At 45.0% G+C, this 21742-nt stretch overlaps 1 protein-coding gene across 5 annotated transcripts in view; it reads right to left on the bottom strand.

Moving 5' to 3' along the window:
• ATL2 (atlastin GTPase 2) overlaps positions 1-21742 on the bottom strand; it is a 36277-nt gene that overhangs the window by 10176 nt on the left and 4359 nt on the right. For all 5 annotated transcript variants that reach the window (XR_010719825.1, XM_066177659.1, XM_066177660.1 and 2 more), the window contains exons 2-5: positions 7684-7961; positions 3618-3752; positions 1917-2021; positions 1142-1192 (exon numbers count right to left, since the gene is read on the bottom strand). Coding sequence is in view for 4 of the 5 variants with exons in the window: in XM_066177659.1 (XP_066033756.1) it covers positions 1142-1192; positions 1917-2021; positions 3618-3752; positions 7684-7961 (569 nt within the window). In the remaining variant the exon portion in view is untranslated. The remainder of the gene's footprint in view (positions 1-1141; positions 1193-1916; positions 2022-3617; positions 3753-7683; positions 7962-21742) is intronic.

The following is a 21742-nucleotide window of genomic DNA, read 5'->3' as shown; positions in this document are numbered from 1 at the left end:
TTGGCTCTAGCCAATGTATCAGGCATTTAAATACAAGCCAAGTTCAGCAGCTTCTCAGATCTCTGCTCCAGCCCGTGACCTTAACTGACAATTGTTCCTTCCCTCCAGGAGAAAGGCAAGGCTCAGCTGTCTTCCTTTGCTGCTTTCACCATCTTCAATGGCAGCAGCAGCATTCCTCCGTGGCCTGAGCAGCCAGGCCAGCCCCAAGAACAGGAATTAGGGATGACTGTGCTGGCTGCACAGCAGAGCAGTACTGCCAGGGTCCATCCACGCCCCTCCTCACAGATATTGGTGGTTCAGATGATGGAAGCACGCCAGAATTCTCCAGTACTAATCATTATTCTGCACTGAACTAACTCCTGGAATGTCTCAGGTGAATTATGGCTCAAGGGACAGATCCAGGGTTGATCACAAGAGCACCTGGGAACTCACAAGATTAATTTAACACAGCTTTCCCAACCCTTGTCACCCTGAGCCTTGGCATTTGGTAATACACAAAATATTCCCTAAAGCTACAGGTTTTCAGTTAAGGAGATAAGGTTCTTGCACCATTCACATGAATTCAGAATTCAGTGTCCTGTGGCCATGATGTTCCATCAGAGGATAAAAACCCCATGGTGAAGGGAAGACAACATTCTCCTGCTTTGATTGCTAAGCAGAAATAAAACTCTGCAGGAGTTTCTCAGCTGAAAAACCAGAGATGGCTTCTGGGCAGAAGACTCCTTCTGGCCTGACCCAAACTCCAACACTTCCTTACTAACTTAGGAAAAAAACATCGATTTTCCTATTTTAGGAAAAAAAGTGAAACACTGGAATTTCACCATTAATTATTTCCATAAATCATTTTCCTTTCTCATTTTTTCGGGAATTTCAGAACTTGCAACACAGAGAACAGAGTTTAAAAGAATCAGCCAGATTAGAAGCCTGTACTATTTTACCTCTACACTGGCACAGGAGAAGCATCATGGAGCTAATGCAAACACAGTTTTTACAGACCGTACCAGTTTCAGTGTCAGGTCAAACCCAGTGTTTTACATGAAGCAGGAAACAGCTCCCACGTCAGGTACATGAACAGTAACTTCCAGAACATTGTCAAGGCTATCAGTTCAGACGCAGTTTAACAGATTCACCACATTCCTACCTGCAAATGCTGAAGGTCATCTTCCTGAATATTCTGAGACAAGTTGTATACCTGCAAGAGACAGCCAGAGAATTACAGTGTCACGTGAAACCACTGTCTTGCATTCATATAGTCTCTTTCACACATGGAGTATTTCTGCTCCCTCCAGAAAAAGTGTAACTACACAGAAGTCAGCAAGTAGAAAGGTGTCACAGAACACATCTCAAACAAAAGTCACCACCCTATTCAAAAACGATCCACCAGAGCCAACTCCACAGGACAGAAGCAGTGTGCTGCATACTCCTGTTCCTTTTAGGTTGTGGCACGAACAAAGTCACTTGTCAGCCCTCAAAAACCTGCTCACTTTTGGCACTTCTAAGGCACAAGCTCAGAGGTAGTTTTGGGTACAGCACAATTGTCAGGAGTTTAACTGACACTTGAACAGAAGCAGCAATATTAAGTTTGGTTGATCACAGCTTTATGTCACCACAAACCATATCTACGGCCTTAAAAAAAGATTCTGTAACAACATCTGTAAAGAAGCAGTTCCTACTTTGACATCCTGGGGGGAAGGGGATTTCCCAGTTCTGTCAGCAATTTAACTCAGCCTGGCCTTGCACAACCTTGATTCCACAGAGCAACTGGGGTACTTTATGTACCACACTGAAAACAGACAAAGCATGGAGTTTTCAATCAGAGCTGGAGGGAGATACACGGGTGAACTTCTCAAGTGTGGCTCAAGAGATACTCTGTGCACGTTCAGGACAGAGGGTTCTGCCATCAGAGACGCTCTCACCTGGACAGAGCTGGTCATGGTGCTCAGGGCAAAAACCGTTGCACAGTCTTTGATAGTGGATTGGCTATCAAAGGCACCTTGGGTATCCATGAGTAGTACAGCAACCTGCAGGGTTTGAAAAACAGCAGCAGTTAGCCAGGTCAGGGACGCTCTCCCACGCCAGGCCACTGGGTAAGGCCTGTTCCAAGCAGGGCAAGCCTCTGCCCCCGTGCCTGCCTGTGAAACCTCAGCCCTGCACACACACGCACAGCTGAGGAAGCAGCACCAAGACGGCTCTGGCATCAGCTGCAAGTGCCTGGCCACCTTCTCCCACATAAACAGCCCTCCCTGGCGCAGTGGGGTGCCCTGCAGAGTAACTGACAGCTCCACTGGAAGGACATCAGCCTCAGCTGCAGACCTAGCATAGCTCGTTAGAGCTAAGAGGAAGATGGGTACTTATTAATATATATAAATATGTGTATATATGTATCTTAAAATAATTCCTTTCAGCAGAAAACAAGATAAACACAGATACTGACGACCTGCTGGAATAACAAGGAAGGAAGCGATATTAATGAAAGAAGTTTATCAGTCCAACTCCCATCTTTGGGATCTACGACATTTCCCTTCTCTTTTCCACTGATGAGCAGGAACAAGTGAGTGATTTGTTCCCAAAGCATAAGCAGATTCACACAACATAGCTGGTTTTTAACCAGAGAAATGTTTGGTTAGCTGTGAAACTTGTTAAACACCGCTAAGCCACTATTTTTAAAATCCACGTCCCACAGATTGGGCATCAGATGTTCCCTTTGCAAATGCACAGGGTATGAAATTTAAATAACCTAAAGCTGATGGTTCAGAACACAAACAGCTCAAGATCACCACCACTACTGTGGAGTAAATATTTATTAATGACAGTAACACTTTGTTTCAGCATAAGCACCTCGAAGTAAACTTTGCAGTTAAACTGACTTAAGAGTTAAAAAAGAATCAAGTTAGTGCTTTTTATCCCCCCACTGTTAGAATTAATCCTTTTTCACAGACTGCCTGTTAAAATTATATGGTAGGACCAGCTTCCAGACACTGAAGCACTTACAGCCATGCACTACATTTCACTAGAACACATTCTCACCCTTCAAAGAACAGTGTTACAGAACTTTCACCACAGTTTTTGTCTGTAGCTGGTATTTACAGCCATAAAAGTTTTACAACTTTCCCAGGATAACCCACCCAGCAGCCTGGACAGGGCAGACTTTGCCAAAACAAACACCCTCAGAATGAGACCACTGTTGAATTTTTCTGCTGGTTGGCAAGAATCAATCTCCATTCTCACACTGATCAACAGTTTCCAGGTGCACTACAGCTTCCCAGTGCAAAGGAAAGCAAGCAGTGCTCAAACAGCCACTGTGAAATCCATGATGACATTAATAGTGTACACAGAGGCAAAAATCCTATTTAAGTTTTAGAATGACAAAAACAGTCCCCTCTAAAGATCATCTTGTTCCAACCCCCCTGCCAAAGGCAGGGACACCTTCCACTAGACCACGTTGGTTGGAGCCCCACTGAACCTGACCAGGAACACCTCCCAGGATGGGGTATCCACAGCCTCCCTGCTTTACTAAAAAACAAAAACAACATAAAACCCCCACCAGTTAACCAAAAGCCTACAACTCTCCCAAGGGAGACCCTGAGGAAATGAAGGGAAGTGAGCCAAGCACCCACCTTCGTTCCATTAGGTTTATCAATTACAAACACCTCACTCCAAATCTGAATGCCGGTGGTCTCCCGTTCACATCCACCTCTCCATGTGAACCCGGTCAGTGGCTCCGTGTTGCCACCTATCCAGCAAGGAGAAGTCTGCAAAACAAAAGGAAAAACTCATGGAAGACCAAGGAGCAGATTTCTAATTTTTTTTTTAAACATGCTATGTTTTAGCAGACTTCCACACTGCTATTACATTTTCCTCAGAGCCAGCTGACAGCACTACACAAAATATTAAAACACAATGCTACTCTGCTGTGTTTCAAGATCACCCACAAAGCAACACCATGGCATTTCAGTGGCTGCGAAACTTTTCAGTCAGTCAAGAGTAAATGTGCACAGGTTTTGAGTCTCAAGCACTCAGAGGTATTGAGAACAGAACAGTTCCACTCTCCCAGTTGAGAAAACTCTGCTCAAACACAATAGCAGATATTTCAACTCAGGAACAGCTAAACCTCTGCAAGGGACACAACACCTGATCTTAACTTAATCCTCTCCCTTCCCCCTCACTAACAGCTGCCCGAGCATTTGAGTCCCTGCACTGACAGAAGCCAGCCCAAGACTCCCAATGCCACCTTGCAGAAGCCAGAGAGAAAAGACAACGACCAGAAGACTTACCGTCTGTACTCGCCAGTTACGGAGGAAAGGTCAGGTTAAGAGTTTGATAAATGTCAATCAACCCACCCATAGTAAAGCTGAGAAGCTGGCTGAGAGGTGAGTACAGCTGGCAGCTAACATTCCTGGCTGATGGAATTGTAATGAGGTCCTCAAGGACAGGGAATGCAGAGCAGCAGCTCACCCACAAGAGCCCAGCCATTATATGAGCACATCTAACCCAGACACGTACTTCATGCACTGGTAAGTAGGGAGGTTGAGCAGGCACCCCTAGGAAGTTCCACTTTGATAGGTTTTTCTGTAGCCCCTCATCAGTTAAACTGCTGTCTGCCTGCCACTCCTTTCATGTAGGATTTCCGTGTATGTACACCTGTCTTTTTCCCTTTGGTCTGTCTACTCTGATAGGCGCATACACCTCTACCAGAGACACTAAGCAAAACCTGAACAGCTTTTCCCGGTAGTTTTTTATCCCAGATGTTTATGTTTCCAAAGACCACTCTAGAAATGAAAGCCCCAAGCCTGCTTTGTCCAGGACACAGTTTGGCAACGCTGTGTCATATTTCACATTACATGTCAATGGACTGCAGCTTTTAACTTTTTGAAAAGAATCTGCCATTCAGTACGTTCCATTTTTCTTTTACACACGGATACTTTATCCCATTTTGGGGCAGACATTACTCCCATTAGTAACAAATCAGATCAAAACCACACAAACAGGTTGACAAGCCCCTCAATGAGCACTAGATATGATCTCCTTTGATTTGTACCACAGGAGACCTTGTTGTTTTAACACACAACTTCACCTGAAGTTGCTTCATCTTATGGATGATGTATTTAAGCTGCCCTCAGACGGACCTCTGCACCACTGTGAAACACTCCTAGCTTGTTACCTACATCTTTCCTTAGCTAAAGCCCAGTATTTTAAGTCTCCATCCATCAAGTTGGCTCGAAAGACATACAGGAGATGGGAGGAGGAAAAAAGGCTCCTACCTGAAATCAAGCCAGAAGCTGCTCTTCAATTTTATCTCAGTCACCTAAAGGGTAATTTCTCTAAGTTTACTCCACACTAAGGAAAAGCCCAATGCAGCTTTGTTTCCCAAGTGCATCAATACACAGTACACCTTGAAGATTAATTCAAAATGAGAAGGTTACACTCTTGTAAAAAAAAATAAACTTCTACATCTAAACTTACAGGTGCTGCTGCACCCATCTCTCACTAAAGCTAAAGGCCACAGGATCCGTGCAGGAGCTTGCTGAGCACACAACTGCTGCTGTTCCATCTCACAGGAGCAATCCTAACACACTAAGGGTTTGGAATGAGCTGCCCACCTCCCCAAAGGCAGTGATCAACCTCTGCCACGCCAAAATCCTACCTGTGACTTCGGCTGGCACCAGGGAGATGTTTACAATGGCAACTCTCCACGTGACCTCAGGCCCTCAGTTTAAGACCAGAAAATGAGATTCTGAAGGGTTTTTTGTCGAGTTTTTCATTATGCACGTTAATATCCACACAAAAGGACATCCCAAAATTGCTTGACTGGGACATGAGCTGAATGTAGTCCCTTCAGTATCCTGTGCAGTGTTTAGTTCACAGAAAATACAGACCTGCAATTGAGCCTGACTAAAGATGGAGAGCTCAGACTAAGCACTATAAAACTCTACCAGGATCTCTCCTCCTGTACTAAATTTGGAGAAGCAGAGGATATCATTTGACTTCGTACAACTCAAGAGTGCTCCAAAGAGGAGGCGTTGCATTTATCCTCCATCACCCCCAGCTCCCATCAATCAGTTTGCAGCAGTCCTGAGGCTTGTCAAACTCCTTCCCCGAGCCAATTTACGTCACTGAGCTGGCACAAAAACAATTCAGCCGAGTGCAGTGTCTTCTGATGCATCACTGAGTTGGATCAGCTCAGCTAAGGGCCTGCAAGCATTACAGCTCCAGAATGGAAATGCCTGGCCACAAGCAGCACATGGAGAGCAAAACCTCTCTGCTTTTGGTAAGGAACACTTGTCAGAGTACAGGCCAAGCTTGCCTTCACCTTCAGTTTAAGAGAAACAAATGCTCTTCTGAAGGACATTTATAGAAAACTGAGAAAAGTGACTGCACAATAAAGGAAACAGGCCTGATACACAAGGCTGAAACAGCATTTCGATCTGTTTTGCTATATGCACGTTTGTTTTATTACACAATCTGAAAATTAAGAGTATCTATTTAAAGCCCAGCCCTTCTGTTTTCAAAAGGAACTTGCACTACCTCAGCCCAGCCCAGCTTCTTGCTCAGATTGTTGTTGTACACAGGAGTTTGTGTTTTCCTTTGTTTGCAAGGATTGCTGGGGGTTTTGTTGGTTGGTTGATTTTGAACACCATTCCTATCAAATGAAACCTTTTTCCTCCCTAGGTTTAAAGAGTCTCAAGAAGTTAGGAGTACCAGCCGGCTACTTTGTATTCTTCCTACCCTGTCCCCAGGGTCTTTCTTCCAGAGCTCTTGGTGACTGAGGGAGAGGAACTCAATTATCAGGCACTACTGGGACTGAGAGAAGGAAGTCTTCATTTGCCGTATTTCCTGTAACTGCACAGCTCATCTTGGTTTTCCCTCAAGCCTGCCAGCACAAATTAGCTCCAAAGAACAGGGACCAAAAAAAAAGGAATCAGTTCTGGGTTTCTAAGAGCTTCAGAAAGCAACAAAACACTGACCTGTCAATATTCACAACGCAGACTAAAAGGAACACCCCACAACCTGTGACAGGCAGATGTGTATGGTTCACAGGAGACCCTACTCCACACAAGCCAAGGGTTCAAAGCACAGCAGTCACACGACAACGCTAGCCTAAAGCTACACACTAAAAGAAGAAATTAAATTTTGGATCAGGCATTAATCATTCAATAATTTAAAAGGATTTTTTTTAAAGAGCTCCTGGACTGCATTCAGAAATGCAATCCGAGCAGCAAACAGGAAACTTCCTCCTTTTTGCCATGCGTCATATTTAAGCAGATTTAGCTCTCCAGCAGCTATCTGGTGAGACTTTTATTTCCCCAACAATGGGCACGTGAATGCTACAATATGATGGCAGGAGATAAAGTCAAAGCAAGGCTTCCTTCAAGTCACCCCCTGGAAAAGCCCTTCCCCAAAGCTCAGCCAGAAGGCCATCACACTTCATCATTCAAGTTCTTGTGTCCACTTACACTGGGACACCAATAAATTCCCTTGACAACTGCAGGACAGGGTACATTGAAAAACTGTCACTTAAACACCCTTCTTCACTGTGCAGAAGCGGAGTGGCTGACTTCCCCTGCCCCAACACATCAGACAACTGTGACCTGCTGTATTTATGCTCAAGTTCACAAACACCAAGAGCAATCATTAAAACACCAAAGTACTCTTCTCCTGCAGGAAAAACCCCAAATTACTCACCCTGTTATACATGTATCTAAGCATGAAGTCCAGCAGGAACGATTTCCCTTTGCGGAAAGCTCCTGCTACAGACACAACTACTATGTTCAGATCTTTAATATGCTCCTGAAGCAAGATCTTTTCCAACGCTGATTCATCTAACTCGAAGTTGTGGTCGTCTTCATGGGCAAGGACAATCTGTATGGGGCGTGGCTTGTCCAGCTCCACCTCGTCATCTGAGTCTGGCAGGGCGTCCGAGTCTGGCAGGGCGTCGTCCTCCTCCTCTTCATACAGCTTCCCTGCAAAGCCACAGGTGACAACACGTCAGTAACTCACACCTCAGGGCAAGAAACACTTGCTTTATAATTCTGAAGCCTTGAGCTGGGCTTATATTTCCAGCAGCAAGGGTGATGGTCTTGGGAATGCAAAGAGCTCAACAGTCCATTTTCGTAAGCTTTGTGTTTAGCCTATTGTCTTGGTTTAGATAGACACCTATATTTCAGATCTTCTGTCTTTTAGACATTCTCTACGTCTTAAGGAATCACAAAAAAAAAAAAAGAAACCCAACCCTGATTTTCAGTTTCAAAACCCCTTTTAAAGGCATCTTAAGTCAAGGGCCTTTTATCTGGAGAAAAATGAATTGTTCCAAAGAGGACCAAAAAAGGGCATTTTTCTGTCACCATCTTCTTGTACTGTTGTACAGGTGTTGGGGGAAATTAAACTTTTCTGTCAGCAGGTTTGTTTGCCAACAGGTACAAGCAAGACCATGGATCCAGCAAGGAAGCCCAGGATAACAAACACCAGATGAATAATTCCAACACTGTTTCAAGTCCCAGTACAGCACAGGCTTTGGAACACTATTCCCTGTTTGCAAGACGATAAACTATTTTGTACACAATTTAAGGATTAATAGCCTTTCAGAATAAAACAGTTGCTGAAAAAACTAACCCAGACTAAAGTTACTAATGAATGGCACAGTAACACAGCCCTTCAGACACACACTATACCAAGGACCAATATCCTATTTATCTGATTTCTGGAAATAATTTGATTAGAGGCCTCAAAGAAAACCAAAGCAACCTATCCAAGGTGTAGTCTCCTCTCTTGTTCAGGCACCACAACACTGAAGTTTGTCCCACAGCAGAAACCAACTCCGCCATTCCTGACAAGCATCTGGAAAGCCTCTTTGTGCTTGCAGAATTGCCTCCCACTCCCAATTTCCATTTTGCCGTGTCCTACTGGAAGCCACATGCACAAACCTGATAAAGGCACCTTCCTACCAGTTACTTATCTGGGATTATCACGCATGATTTTCAGTCCACTGTCCTAGTCATGTTTCCATCTCCAAGACAAGGCAGCAGCCACCCCCAGCCCCTTGATGTGCTGCTCACAGGCATTTCCTGGGGAAGCAGCCCACACAGGGAGTGCTCTCCTGCAGGATGCATCCGTGAGGCACCATGGAACACACAGCCTCATTCATGGCAGAGGACCTGCCAAGTGAGTCCTGTCACACTCTGCATGGGAGATACCATTCTCAGCAAAAGCCTGATGAACAGGGCTCCAGTTCTCTGGAAGTAACGAGACACTGCAGTTACTACCATGAACTTTAAAAACTGCTAACGTGCTGACCCTGATGTTCTCCAGCAATTGTCTCCTTACCCAGCTCTGACAACATTCATTTAATTGCAAAATGACAGAGGATGTTTCCACTTCCAAGCATCAAATCTTTTGCTCTCCCAAAGCCCAGTGGCATTAAGGCTTGAAAAAAAATTGGTTTGAATAGATTAAGCTTGCATGGTACCTGCTTTGAACAGGAAGTACACTTGGGTGCTTAAATCCTGAGCAGCTAGAACTAAACACCAACATTATCCAAGTGGGTGTGCAAAACAGCCCCCAGCGTCACCCTAGGTCAAAGTGATTATCACAGCAGGCCTGACAACTGGAGGAGTAACTTCTAAAAGAAAATCTGTCAACAGGACACCAAACTATGCAAACTACACTACCACTGCCTGGCCACCCCAGAGGAAAGCCTCTCACCTTTGGCCTAAAGCTTTTGTATTCCCAGATATTAAACAAGCCCTCTGCTCTTTTTTGAAAGAGTTTCTAAACAAGCTTTGCCCCATATAGGATCCTTTGGAGGCCAGAAGACTTGGGAGGACAGCCCAGGCATGGAAGGTTTTGACAGTCAGGAAGCAAGCTTCCAGCATCACAGTCCAGAAACATGAAGGGAATAGTCTGTTGACAAAAGTATTGAAGTCAGATGGCTCCAAGAAGAGGTGCCTGTGTTTTAGCAAACACATTCACACAATGTTCCAAAGCCTCCGCTTCAAGGTGTGCCACTGGTAACAAGTGTAACTCGGTGACTTGAAACAGCCTTCTATTCTTTCCTTTAAATACACACTCCAGCTGCAGTAAGGGACTGGGTCTGTAAACCAGGGCAGGCTGAAAAACGGTTTGAAGCCACACCTGCAGCTTCTCTTCATTCACTTGGAGCCTGGCATTAACCATCCTGTCCTATCTGGAAGTCATCAAACTTGTCAGACCTCAAAGACCTCAGGCTGCAGCAGCATCCTTGTGCCAGTGCAGAGCACAGACACACAAAACCTCTTCAGGCTAAGATTTCTGAACAAACAAGTGGAACGGTCCTTTACCATTAGTCATTAATAAACAAGCAGATTGTCCCCAGCACTACCCAGAGCTTACACGCAGTCTGGCCATTACAAGCTCACATCTTGCTAACAGCATTGTGCACCACTGAAGCTCACTAGCTCAGAGGGAACAGGACAGAAGGTTCCTCCTAGACCCTCCTCAGCTCTTATTAGATTTCACTTACCAGCAGAATTTGGAAGCCAAGTCCAGAGCACCAAGCTGGGTTTGTTTGGTTGGTTTGGGTCAAGTTGGTTTGCTGGCTTTTTTTTTTTCCCCTTTGATTAACCAGCCTAATGTATCTGAAAGTTCCCAACCTACCTACAGAAAAGACCATCGTGGCCATCAGTCAAGCACTTCAGAGGGTGGAGAACTACAGTGCTGACAGCTGTGAGAGCAGTTTGATCCATCCAGAAGAGCTGGTTTGATAACTTCACGCTTGAGTGCCAGAGAACACCCCTCCTTTCAAGATTTTGGACCAGTTGGCAACGACCAGGTGAAGCATGTTAACCGTAGAACAGGAACCACAATCAGCATATGCCACGCTGTCAGGTGTCCAAGGCAGATGTCACACCCTTTTGTGCTCCTCTCCCCTGCCCTCTGCCTGCTCACCATCCCAGGCAGCACTTAGGAAGCCTTTCTAGAAGGCTTCAGTATCACGGGCAGAAAGCTCACGTTACACTTCCAAGAATTATTTCAGTGCAGTCACTGGAAACAAAGGTCAGGACAAGATGCACCCCCCTTCCCCTTCACAGTCCAGTTTTCTGCAAAAGCACTGCAGAAGTTCTCGAAGCAGTTCACGAAATAAACATGCTGACAGCACTGAGAGGTCAGCTCGGGCCAGAAGTTTACACAACTCAGAGCTCAAAGCCCTGTCCCCCGGCCGTCCCCCACTCCTCACCTGCCCCAGCACAGTCACAGTGTTCTACTTAAAACTCAATTTAAGCTGATTTGTTCTAAAGCCCACAGACTGCTCTGGGTTCTTGCAACAGTCCAGTTGCAGCAAATCAGGTATAAAGGAGCTGAGTGCCAACTTCAGAAGAGGTGGCATTCACAGGATGGCCATTCCTACACTGATGTCTCCCTAACCAGCTGGACACTCCTCTGGACTTGCGAAGCCCATGGCAGCACGCCTTTGTAAGTCTCCATGACAATCCATCCCAGTCCTGCTACAGAGGAACCAAAAGAGCAGACCTTTGTCGCTTTGGGGGTTTTGTTTGTCTGTTACAGTACATTTTAACACTGTGCTAAGCCCAGCTACATCCCAGTGATGGAGTCACCAACCCAGAACACGGACACGAGGAGTGGTTGTTTCAGAGGAACGTTCCATGCCCTGCACATGCAACAGAGAGGCCAGGCTGCCTCCTGCACACATCAAAGACTGCTGGATTCACCCAGCTCACTCAGGGGCTTTGATCACCGTGCTGCTGGAAACTCCCATGTGCACGGCAGGTCTGAGCTCAGGCTCTCAGTACAGACACAAGAGTTCTCATCTGTCAAACCACATGGCACCAGAGCACACAGCACAGTGCTGCAGGCCCAGGAAGCCACAGCTATATTTTTCTTTTTTCAAGATGTTCACCCGCCCTTTGAAGCTCCTGCAGTACTGAACTAAGAGACTCCAGACTAAGGTCATGTCTGCTGCTTTGTCTGGAGCTGATACAAAAAGAGCATCGGCTGGACTTGCCCCTGAGGTCTGCCATCCATTCACACCTATTGCTGTGCTTGTTCATCACTCAGTCCCTACATCATTTTGGCTCCTTCCAACCTCAATTATTCCATCAGGAATGTGGGAAATGGAATTGCAGACTGACACAATCACTCCCTAACCCAGGTCAAACAGGCTGGGAGACACAGGAGAAGAAACACTGTGCAGCAAGACACAGAAGCAGACAGATTTGAATGGGAGCAAAAATAGCCAAGGGAAGATACTACCACTCAGTTTCCCTATAAACTCCTCACTCCACTCAGTAACAACTACAGCAGGACTGCTATTTATTCTCACCAGCTAAGTACCCAGAACAAGCACCATTTGTTGAAATACTAAGCCAGATTTGGAGAACAGTAGCTCCTTGTGGATGCAGACAGTATTCCAACTGAATAAACCCCACTAAACAGCCCATTTCTTAAAGCATGAGGTGAAATGAAAAGCTAATTCCTGCTTCCCCTAAGTACACAGCCAGCAGCTGATGACCTACTTGTCCTGCAGTGGAAGAACATGGGAGTGAAAGCACTCAGACACCTGCATGCTATGAAAATAAAAACCAGCCTGCTTTAAAAGCAAGCTCTTCCCTTTAAGCACATTAATTGACAGAAAGTACTAACACAGTTACCTTTAAGTTTCAGCCTAAATACAGCTTGAACTCTTTGAACACATTATCCACATCCTTTCATTAAAAAGTAAAAAAAAAAAAAGCACATACTAATTGCTAAACTCAGTTGGTTTTAGGTACAGTACAGGTTTTTGATCAAAAAGCACTGAATCACAATCAGCAACTGCTTCTGTGGACAGTGAGTTGAACACAATTGCCCACAAACGCAGCAGAACATTAAAACAAATTTAAATGCCGTTTGCTTTTTAGTGTTAAGCCACTTTCCTTAGTGTAGCTGTCCCTCATCAATACTTCCACTTGCCCTGCCACAAGGGGTTAAAGGAGTATAAAGCTGTAAATCCTCTAGCGGGTAGTCTTTATATCTGGTTTGCACAGAAACCTGCACTTTGCTAGAAATCAACTTCAAACTGAGGCTTCCAGCAGCCCATGACACTTTAGCTTTCGGCAGCCCTGAACTCTTTCTCCTGGTGCTCTGCAGCTCCAAGCAGCAGCAGTCCAAGCCCCCTGTTCACATTTCGGGACAGACGCTCGCCAGGCTCCCCCAGCATCACCTGAAGGGGGAAAAGCAAACTCAAGTGAGTCACACTGAGCTCCAGCCATCTTGCCTGAAATTGTGTTCAACCTCCACACCCTCGGGGAGTTCATGGCTTGAATCAAGAGCTTAAAATAATTTATCATGAGGAAACTGCTGCACTGCATTTCAATGTAATTTCCTTCACGTAGGAAATTTTCCTGGGAGAGAAAGGAGACAAACTGCCCCGGCATTTCTTGTTTTGGTGTAGTGAACGAAGGGAAGTGTGGGCATGTGTGAAGTGAGCTCCAGAGCACAGAAAGAAAGTGTGTTAACCTTCAAACTTTATTTGGACACATCTCTTGGAAACAAAACAACAAAAAAAAAAATCACTAGATTTAAGCCACAAAACTGCCCTCCCCCTTTTCCAGCAGTCCTGCTGCACGGAATAAACTCACACAGCACTCTGGGGCTATCACAGACCTTAATGCATGGCTGCTTTCTTACTGCTGACTGCTAAAGAGTGCCAAGTAGCTCATTTTAAGGCCAGAAATAATTAAATGTTTCAAATATTTCAGCTATAAATAGGACCGATGAGCTAAGTTCCAAAGACTTGTTTGGACATCCAGTAAGACTGATAGAGGAGCAGGGGCAGGGTACAGGGGGAAAGCACATTTAACTCTCTGTGCTCCTTCAGGGCAATGGGATGTTAAAGGGACACGTCTAGAACTGTTACATAAACTGTGAGCTGAAGCCAAAAGCACCTGAAGCTACAATTCTGCCAGGGAAGGGGGAAAAGAAGATATTCTGATGACCTAGATACCTCTGAAGCACCACAACTAAATCAAACAATAGCCTTGTCTACTCCTGAGTGCCTTAAATTGCTTCTCTGCTGAATGGTGGGCACGCATGCGGGAGCACACAGCTCTCCCCTACAGAAAGTTCTGATCAAAATACTGATTTTATGTAAAAAGCTGGCATTTGGTGCTCTCCGTTCACGGGGACTAAGAGGGAAACTTCATATAATGGAAACGTGCAGCAAAAAGTCAAATTCAGCTCTTGTCAACCAATATAAGTAAAATTTTATATATATATGGACCATTTATTTAGAAAGCACATTATGAACTTAGTAAGAAAAACGTTTCTCCATAGCCACAAGAAAAACCGTGCAGGGTAATGATAGTGGCAAAACAAGCGTCTCATCCTTCCTCCCCTCTGCCCAAAAATCCCAGCTATTAATAGCACACTCCCTGAAGAGCCTAACAGGATCTCTACCCGCAGTAAGATCCACCGGGACTTTTCCAGCCCCCTCAAAGAAAGCTGTATTAAAACACTAAGGGCAGGTTAAAGCATGAAAAGGCCCCTCGCTCACCTTTGCTCCCATCGGGCAGGCTCCTGGGGATGGGAACGGGAGAACTCCAGATGTGACAATGCCCTGGCTCACCAGGAGCTCTGCAAATGGCAAGTGACAGCTCCTCGTGAACACAGAGCTAACTGGATCCTTGCAGGCCACACACATTTGAACCAGGCACACTCCTGCTTGTATCTCAGAGGGATTTTATTTAAGGCTGTTGCTCACTCCAGAAGTCAGTATTTTCTAATTGGTTTAGGCCATAACTGCATTTTATGTACCTCGTATGTATCCTCATGTCAACAGCCAGTAATTTAAACAACGAGCAGCTGACCTAAACTGCTATTTTGAGCGAGAATTGGGAGAAAAGAATAAAGTGAGAGATGGCCACTGCAATTAGCCCATGTTTGGTGTTTAGATTGCCAGTCAGAGGTGGTTTAGTCGCTGAGATGCAGAGAGCAAAGCGAGAGCTTCCTTCGGCTGTGCAGGAAGGGATGATGCCAAAGGTCAGCTTTCCTCATTTCCAGCAGAAACAACTTGTCAGGCACAATGGAAGGAAGCACAGCAAGCCAAAGAGGCTGGAACTTTTCCTTTTGGCTTTTGGCAAGCTGAATGGCAGCAGGATGAGGGTGGTGATCACCCTCCCGTCCTGAGCACTGGTGAGGCCACACCTCAGGTGCTGGGTTCAGCTTTGTCCCTCACTGCAAGGAAGACCCTGAGGTGCTGGTGAAGGGTTTGCAGCACAGCTCTGGCCAGGGGGAGTTTAGCCTGGGGAAAAAGGCTCAGGGTGACCTCAGCACTCTCTACAGCTCCCTGAAAGGAGGCTGCACTGAGGTCAGGGGCCGTCTCTTCTCCCAGGTAACAAGTGTCAAGATGAGAAGCAATGGCCTCAAATGGTGCCAGGGAAGGTTTAGGTTGGATATTAGGGAACATTTCTTCCTGGGAAGGCATGGGAACAGGCTGGCCCAGGAAGTGTTCAAAAAACAAGTGGTTGTGGCACTTGGGGACAGGCAGTTAGTGGTGAACACGGCAGCACCAGGATAACAGCTGCACTCTCATCTTACAGGTATTTTCCAACCTTAACAATTCAATGGAGCCTCCAACCAAAAGTGATCTTTCAGCCCAAGCTCAGTTCACACTCAGCTCCCCATTTCTCTTTCAGTTCCTGCAGCTAGGAGAGCCTTCCAGCCAGTTTTTCCAGCACTGAACTCCAGAATCCCACATTTCTTTTCAAAGAATAAAGGGCAGTACAGAGAGGGTGCAGGTTTCTCTAAGAACTGTCTTCTCTAGACCACACAGTTGGCAAAGCTGATATAGTAACTACCTGCAGACAACTCCAGGGAGTATTTCAGTTTCTCCTTCTCCCTTCTCAGCCTGGTAGGGTCACTGACACCCACCAGGTGAAAGGGAAGCTGAAAAGGGGAAACACAACAGGAGCCAAGACAATTAACACCCAGATCAACAGTGTGAATCAAAACAGGAAAAAGTTCCACACAAGGCACAGTTCAAGAGAATTGAAATAACAAAAAAAAGGCAAACAAAATAGAAAACATCCCATTTTTGCATGTCTTCCTTTTATCTCCACCGGAGGAAGAGATTTTTCTCACAAAACTACAACAAAACCAGTTTTGTACCAGGGTCCCTGCTGCTGAGCACGCAGAGAAACAGGCCCGGGCTGCCATATCCCTTTCCTGCAATTAACCCACAATAACTGATACAGGACCTGAGTCCATACACATAAAACCACCACCCCTACTGCCACAGCTGCTGAGCCTCTGCCAGGCATCGCTGCTGCTGCTGCTGCTCCACACAAATCCCTTGTTAAGGCACCAGCTCAAAGCACATGAATTGTGCCAACAGGACAGCGCCAGTAGCTGCCTCCCCGCTCTCCCCGCTGCCTCTTCAAGCCCGTTTCAAGAGCACGGCTGAGTCTTCCCCACCCACTCACAGGGGCTCTCCCACTCCTTCCCATCTCCAGCACCACGCTGCCTTTCCTGCTCGTTCTGCCATATACCCAGCGCTGCTCACAGTCAAGTCGGCTACAGGAGACAGAGCAGGAGAAAAAGCAATCCAATACAAGCAGTTTCCTACACCTCAAACAAGGAGCACTAGAGCTGAAGACAAACAAAGAGCAGTAGTCCCTGTGCAGGGCACAGTTCAGCTGTGCTCTGGGACAGCCCAGGGCACTGCCACTCCAGCTCCAGCTGATCCTGGACACCAAGGGACGTGCCCTGCACTCCTCAGCCACACAGCACCGCTGAGGGGGAGGCACAAACTGCTGCCAAAAGAAAAGTTCAGCTCTGCAACTGCAACCCAGTGCAGCTGGAGAATCTCCCCAGACTCCCAAAACTCACAAGTACAGCTAAGAAGCACACTCATGTAGGAACTGACTTGGTGATATGTGATAACACTGCAAAGATGGGGAGACAACTGGGCTGTAACGGGATCTGACCGTGTGCTGCCAAAGACTTGTCTCTATCTGAAAGTCCAGATTTAGGCTGGGGTAGACAACACATTTGTTAACCTTCACTTAAGAACAAGGTTTCCTTCCCTCACAAATGGAGGTTTCAGCTTGTCAGTGTGTGACTGGTGGGGACACCTGGAGCTTGGCACAGTCTTTCCTGCACTAGAAGAATATTCCCTTGAACACACTGAACGCACTGCACCCACTAAGAGCTGTGCCTGCTACAAAACAGATCAGAAAAATGCTGATTCCAAAAGCACTAGTTAAATTGTCCCAGGGACGTTAGAACACACCCTTCAGCAGCTCAGTTCCATACAAGCACCTTCCTATGTTCTAAGGGCTCAGTCCTTACCGAAGGATTTTTAACATCACTCATGACTCTTGTTACCACCATAAAACAAGTCTCAACAATTGGAGCCTTTTTGATTTTTAATCACATTTTCCTGGGCCAGGAAATGCCATTGCCATGTGTACATTGATGGCTGCTGGCCAGTCAAGCCCAGAGGTATGGAACTGAAAGAAGTCAGCAACCTCAGGTGTAAGGCAAGCCACACTTACCATCCTAACAGGAACAAACACAGCAGGGGATGCTTATTGCTTCTCTTTACATCACGTTCTCAACCTTGTCTGAACACATCTGGACAATCAAACAGCTTTTCTGCAGGACTACCTCATGCTGAGACCACAGTGGTTTAATAAACATCTTTCACCTGGGTGAAAAAGAAAGAGGCAAACACAACTGTACAAAGTCTGTTTGTTTCAGCACTCCTGTCCAACCAACAGTGTGGCCTCTGCAGAACACATTTAATGTCCTCATTTGGTGGGTCCACGAAATCTCTCCTTACAGGACAGAGAGTAAACTCTGGGGAGGAAAGGCTAGGATTAGAAGATGAACTGAAACAGAAAGTGTGCTCCTCTTCAAAGCTCACAAAAGCTTAATCTAGTCCTAATGCACCACTGAAATAAATCAACAAGAGATTAGACTAAAGAACAGCTCAGTTTGATATTTGATTAATGGCACAGTGATACGTCTGTGACTCAAAGTACTTAGAACAAGACTCTAGGAATAAAACTCCCAACCTCTTCAGAAGCACCAAACTGCATTGCAAGGGTCTTCTCAAAGAAGCAGGATTTCCCACAGCATCTGAAGCTTCTACAAGCATTTAATCACATTTGCTATCTAAATGGTCACAGTAGACAGCACGTTCATTTTTCTATTGAAAAAGATTTAAGCTTAAAAGCAGAAGCTGCACTTCTTAATGTTTGTACCCAGCAGTATTTTATTTTGAAAGGTTTCTGCCTTTTAAATCTCAGCACATAACACATAGGTCTTCAGCAGCTGTTTCTATAGTATTATTAGCTTTAGAAAATACTCCAGTTCTATGTCCTAAAATCATTACTTACTGCACTTTTCCAAACTATTTATTAGCAACAAGCCTGACACACCAGCAGTTAGAAGGATTTCCTTTTAAGAATTTTGAACTGCATTCCCTTCCTGTCCTAATGAGAAGCTGAAGACTTTGCTCCCTGAAAGGAAAGCGTTAACTGCTCTGAGGGCAGCTTCAAGGCAACGTTTAACATCTTAAACACAGTTTCTTAGTGCAGGATTACAAAGTATTTAAGAAACTTAATTCTCTTAAAAGCAAGATGACTTCTTGCTTTAAAAAAGTGATTTGATTATGTCAAGAGCCTTAACCTCGTTTTCACTATTATTTTATGTCTAAGCAATACGTTAAAGGAGGCCAAGCCCCTGTCTCCATGCCCAGGAGTTCACACACTCCAAGCGACTGTTCCTCCAGTGAAATCAGGGCCGTGATGATTCCCATATTAGGCAGAGGACTGACAGATTGAGCCTTTAATTTCCCAAAAGTTTACAGCTCCCCAAGCAGATCACACCACAGGGACCGAGGCAAATGAACACCTGCAAATAAAAGCCACAAGACCTTTTCTCTCATGGAAAAGACTGCAAGTCTGCAGGCAGCAGTACCACAGGATGGGGTTTAAAGAGACAGCTAAAATAACTGCACTTACTCCTCCACTCAGCAGTACCACCCTGCTGGGGGAGATAAGAGGTGAGAACAACTTTTCCAAGTATGCACAGCATAGGGGAGAGCAGTCCCAACACGTCAGGACAAGCAGTTGACACATGTTCCCTGACAAGTTCCCGTAATTTTCAATCCAAGTTGTTTTTTCTTTTTTTTTTTAAAGCCACCTTGTTATCCTGGAGGCATTATCCAATACGTTGCTCAAAAAAACACTCCAAATATTTTACTGAGACCAGTAAGAACTTGGAAATTCACCATGATGATCTCTGAGGTGACGATGGGAAAATAAATGCATCATAATTTGACACTAACTACGGACTGGAACCTGATTCTGATGTCACTGGAACAACAACTGCGTGAGAGCAAATTCAGTTCTACTCTCAAATATCAATTCACTGGAAATTGCATCCTACCTTCCACGTCCACAATCTGTACAACATCTCAGCAGTTCAAGTCTTCAGCATTTTGGCTTTTTTTTTTCTTTTTGTAGCAGCAAATCCCACCTAGCCACACAAAAACCACCAATATATAGGGCTGAAAATGTCATCACCATTTGTTCATCACCTGCACTGAAAACAAAGCTGAAAATACATTTAGACAAAAAAAAAACCCCAAACAACATGAGACAACTCCCCTGCTAGTAAAGCACATCAGAATTCCCTCATACAGAGTGTAAATAGAGGCCAAGTAACCAAGCTGTGAACAAAAAATCCTTCCCCAAAAGACACTTAGTGCAGTCTTAGACTTCTGCCAGTCCTCTCACCTACTCCTCCATGACAGAGCAGGGCCACTGTTAAAACAAGCTGTTTTCTCATAAATCACTTCTGCAAAGGCCCAAATGGACTTCTCCTTCACCTCATACTTGGTTTTCTATTAGTCCTGCTTGTAAGTTCATCAAGTGGGCATCAAAGAGGAATTCCAACAGCCAGCTTACCTGCATTTTCTCATGTAACTTCTTCTGGACTGCCTTGGACGCCCAGTAGTGCCATCTTTGGTTTTTCCAACCTTAAAGAGAAGCCAGCTACCAGCCATAATAAAATTAGCATAGCTTTTCCTTTTTTTTCCCCTGTTTATTTAATTGAAGGAGATACTTCTGTAGCTTCAAAGAACACACTTGACACACAGATCTACTATTCTCATACTAAAATGAGATATAAACCAGTCCTGTTACTCCAAGGAGTAACATCCCCGTGGAGCAGGCAGAATTCTCAGAGACAGACTCCAGACAAACTGGATAGATAACTTCAGGAGGATGTTCACACATCCCAGAGAGAGAATTATCCCAGGACAGGGATGTGGGCTCCCTCCCAAAGACAAAGGGGGACACTGAGCTCCTGGCTTGGCTGGAGAGCAAGAACTCCAAGTTAAACACCAACTGGGGGAGTTGAAGGAAGGAACTTCAAAAACTCTTCCAACTTTTATGTTCAAAGTGTTTCAAAGAGCTTGGCAAGCACATGAAACCTTGTTTTTGTGGAAATGAACACTACACAGAATGTATTATTTCAGAAACAAACAGAAGCTAAAGGTCAGGCAAGTTAGTTACCAACGCTCTCAGAACACAAGTTCCTATTATGTCTTAATTTGCTCCTAGAAATGCCTTGATTATAATCCTTATCCTAAAAGACATCACTTATTTCTTATCAGTCATTCCTCTGCAGCTAACTCAAACAGCAGACATCAGTGTGAGCCATGTTTTCACAAATATCTAAACCTTGCTCATGTGTTTGTTCTGGTCTTTCAGACACAGATCCAAGCCCAGAAATGTATTCAAGTAAACCAACTCCCTACACAGCACCATGACCTTAAAACCAGCTACAGGGTGAGATAATAACCCTTTGTATCATAGCAAGAACAACCTTCTAAAAAACCAAGGAAAGCTTTCCTTCGGGATATCTCAGGAAGTTCAGGTTGCTGAAAATGTTCTAAAAACAAAAAAGAAACCCAGTCATACTTCAGCAAGAGTAAAGTCAAAAGATCCACCACATAAAAGTATTCCTGAAAATTTTCAGTTGTTGACCAATGGCAAACACAGCACATCTGCCTATGCAGAAACTTAGAAAACATCTTTTATGCCTTGTTCACCTTAGACAGTTGAGGTTAGAGACAAAACCTAAAATACTAACAACTAGCACAGTAAGTTTAAGAAGTAAATGCAGCCTTTAGCAGAAAGTTGAAAAAACGCACTCAGGCAGCTCACAGATCACACTGTAGGCACAGCATGCAGCAACAGTAGAAAATGAAATCAAGTCAATTAAAAAACAAGGCAACAGCTCAGCCTGATTTTAAAGTTTAAAACTTCCCATTCAGAGACTGCTGTGAATATCAAAAATCACCCCAGGGATGGGGTCTGTCCAAAATCAGGAAGCAAGAACAGAAACAAACTCAAACCTAACTTATGTAAGGTGACATTTGGCTGAAATGTGGCAGTTTTCCTTACGAACGTCCTTGAAACTTCCATGGACTGTGACAAGACGTACAACAGTCTGCTAACAAGAGGCACAGAGTTAAATCCACTTTCATCACAGAGCTGAAGTGAAGCCTGTGGTCAGGCTGGTGCTGGAGACCAGCACCACCGTGGTTCTGTGAAACTGTTCTGCGCTGGAACTATTTCTCTGCTAGCTCTGAAGTTGCAGGCAAGTGAATGTGAAAAGCAAAGAGTACAGCCTTCCTCAGCTCCACTCCCTGCTTTCAAAATAATTCCAGCTGAAAAACAACAAAACCCCAGTGCCA

The sequence above is a fragment of the Chamaea fasciata genome, unplaced genomic scaffold, assembly GCF_029207755.1.
Source record: "Chamaea fasciata isolate MVZ Bird 193981 ecotype frontalis unplaced genomic scaffold, bChaFas1.0.hap1 SCAF_3, whole genome shotgun sequence".
Taxonomy (NCBI): domain Eukaryota; kingdom Metazoa; phylum Chordata; class Aves; order Passeriformes; family Sylviidae; genus Chamaea; species Chamaea fasciata.
Note: the sequence above shows the minus strand (reverse complement) of the source record. Positions and strands in the feature narration are given on the sequence as shown.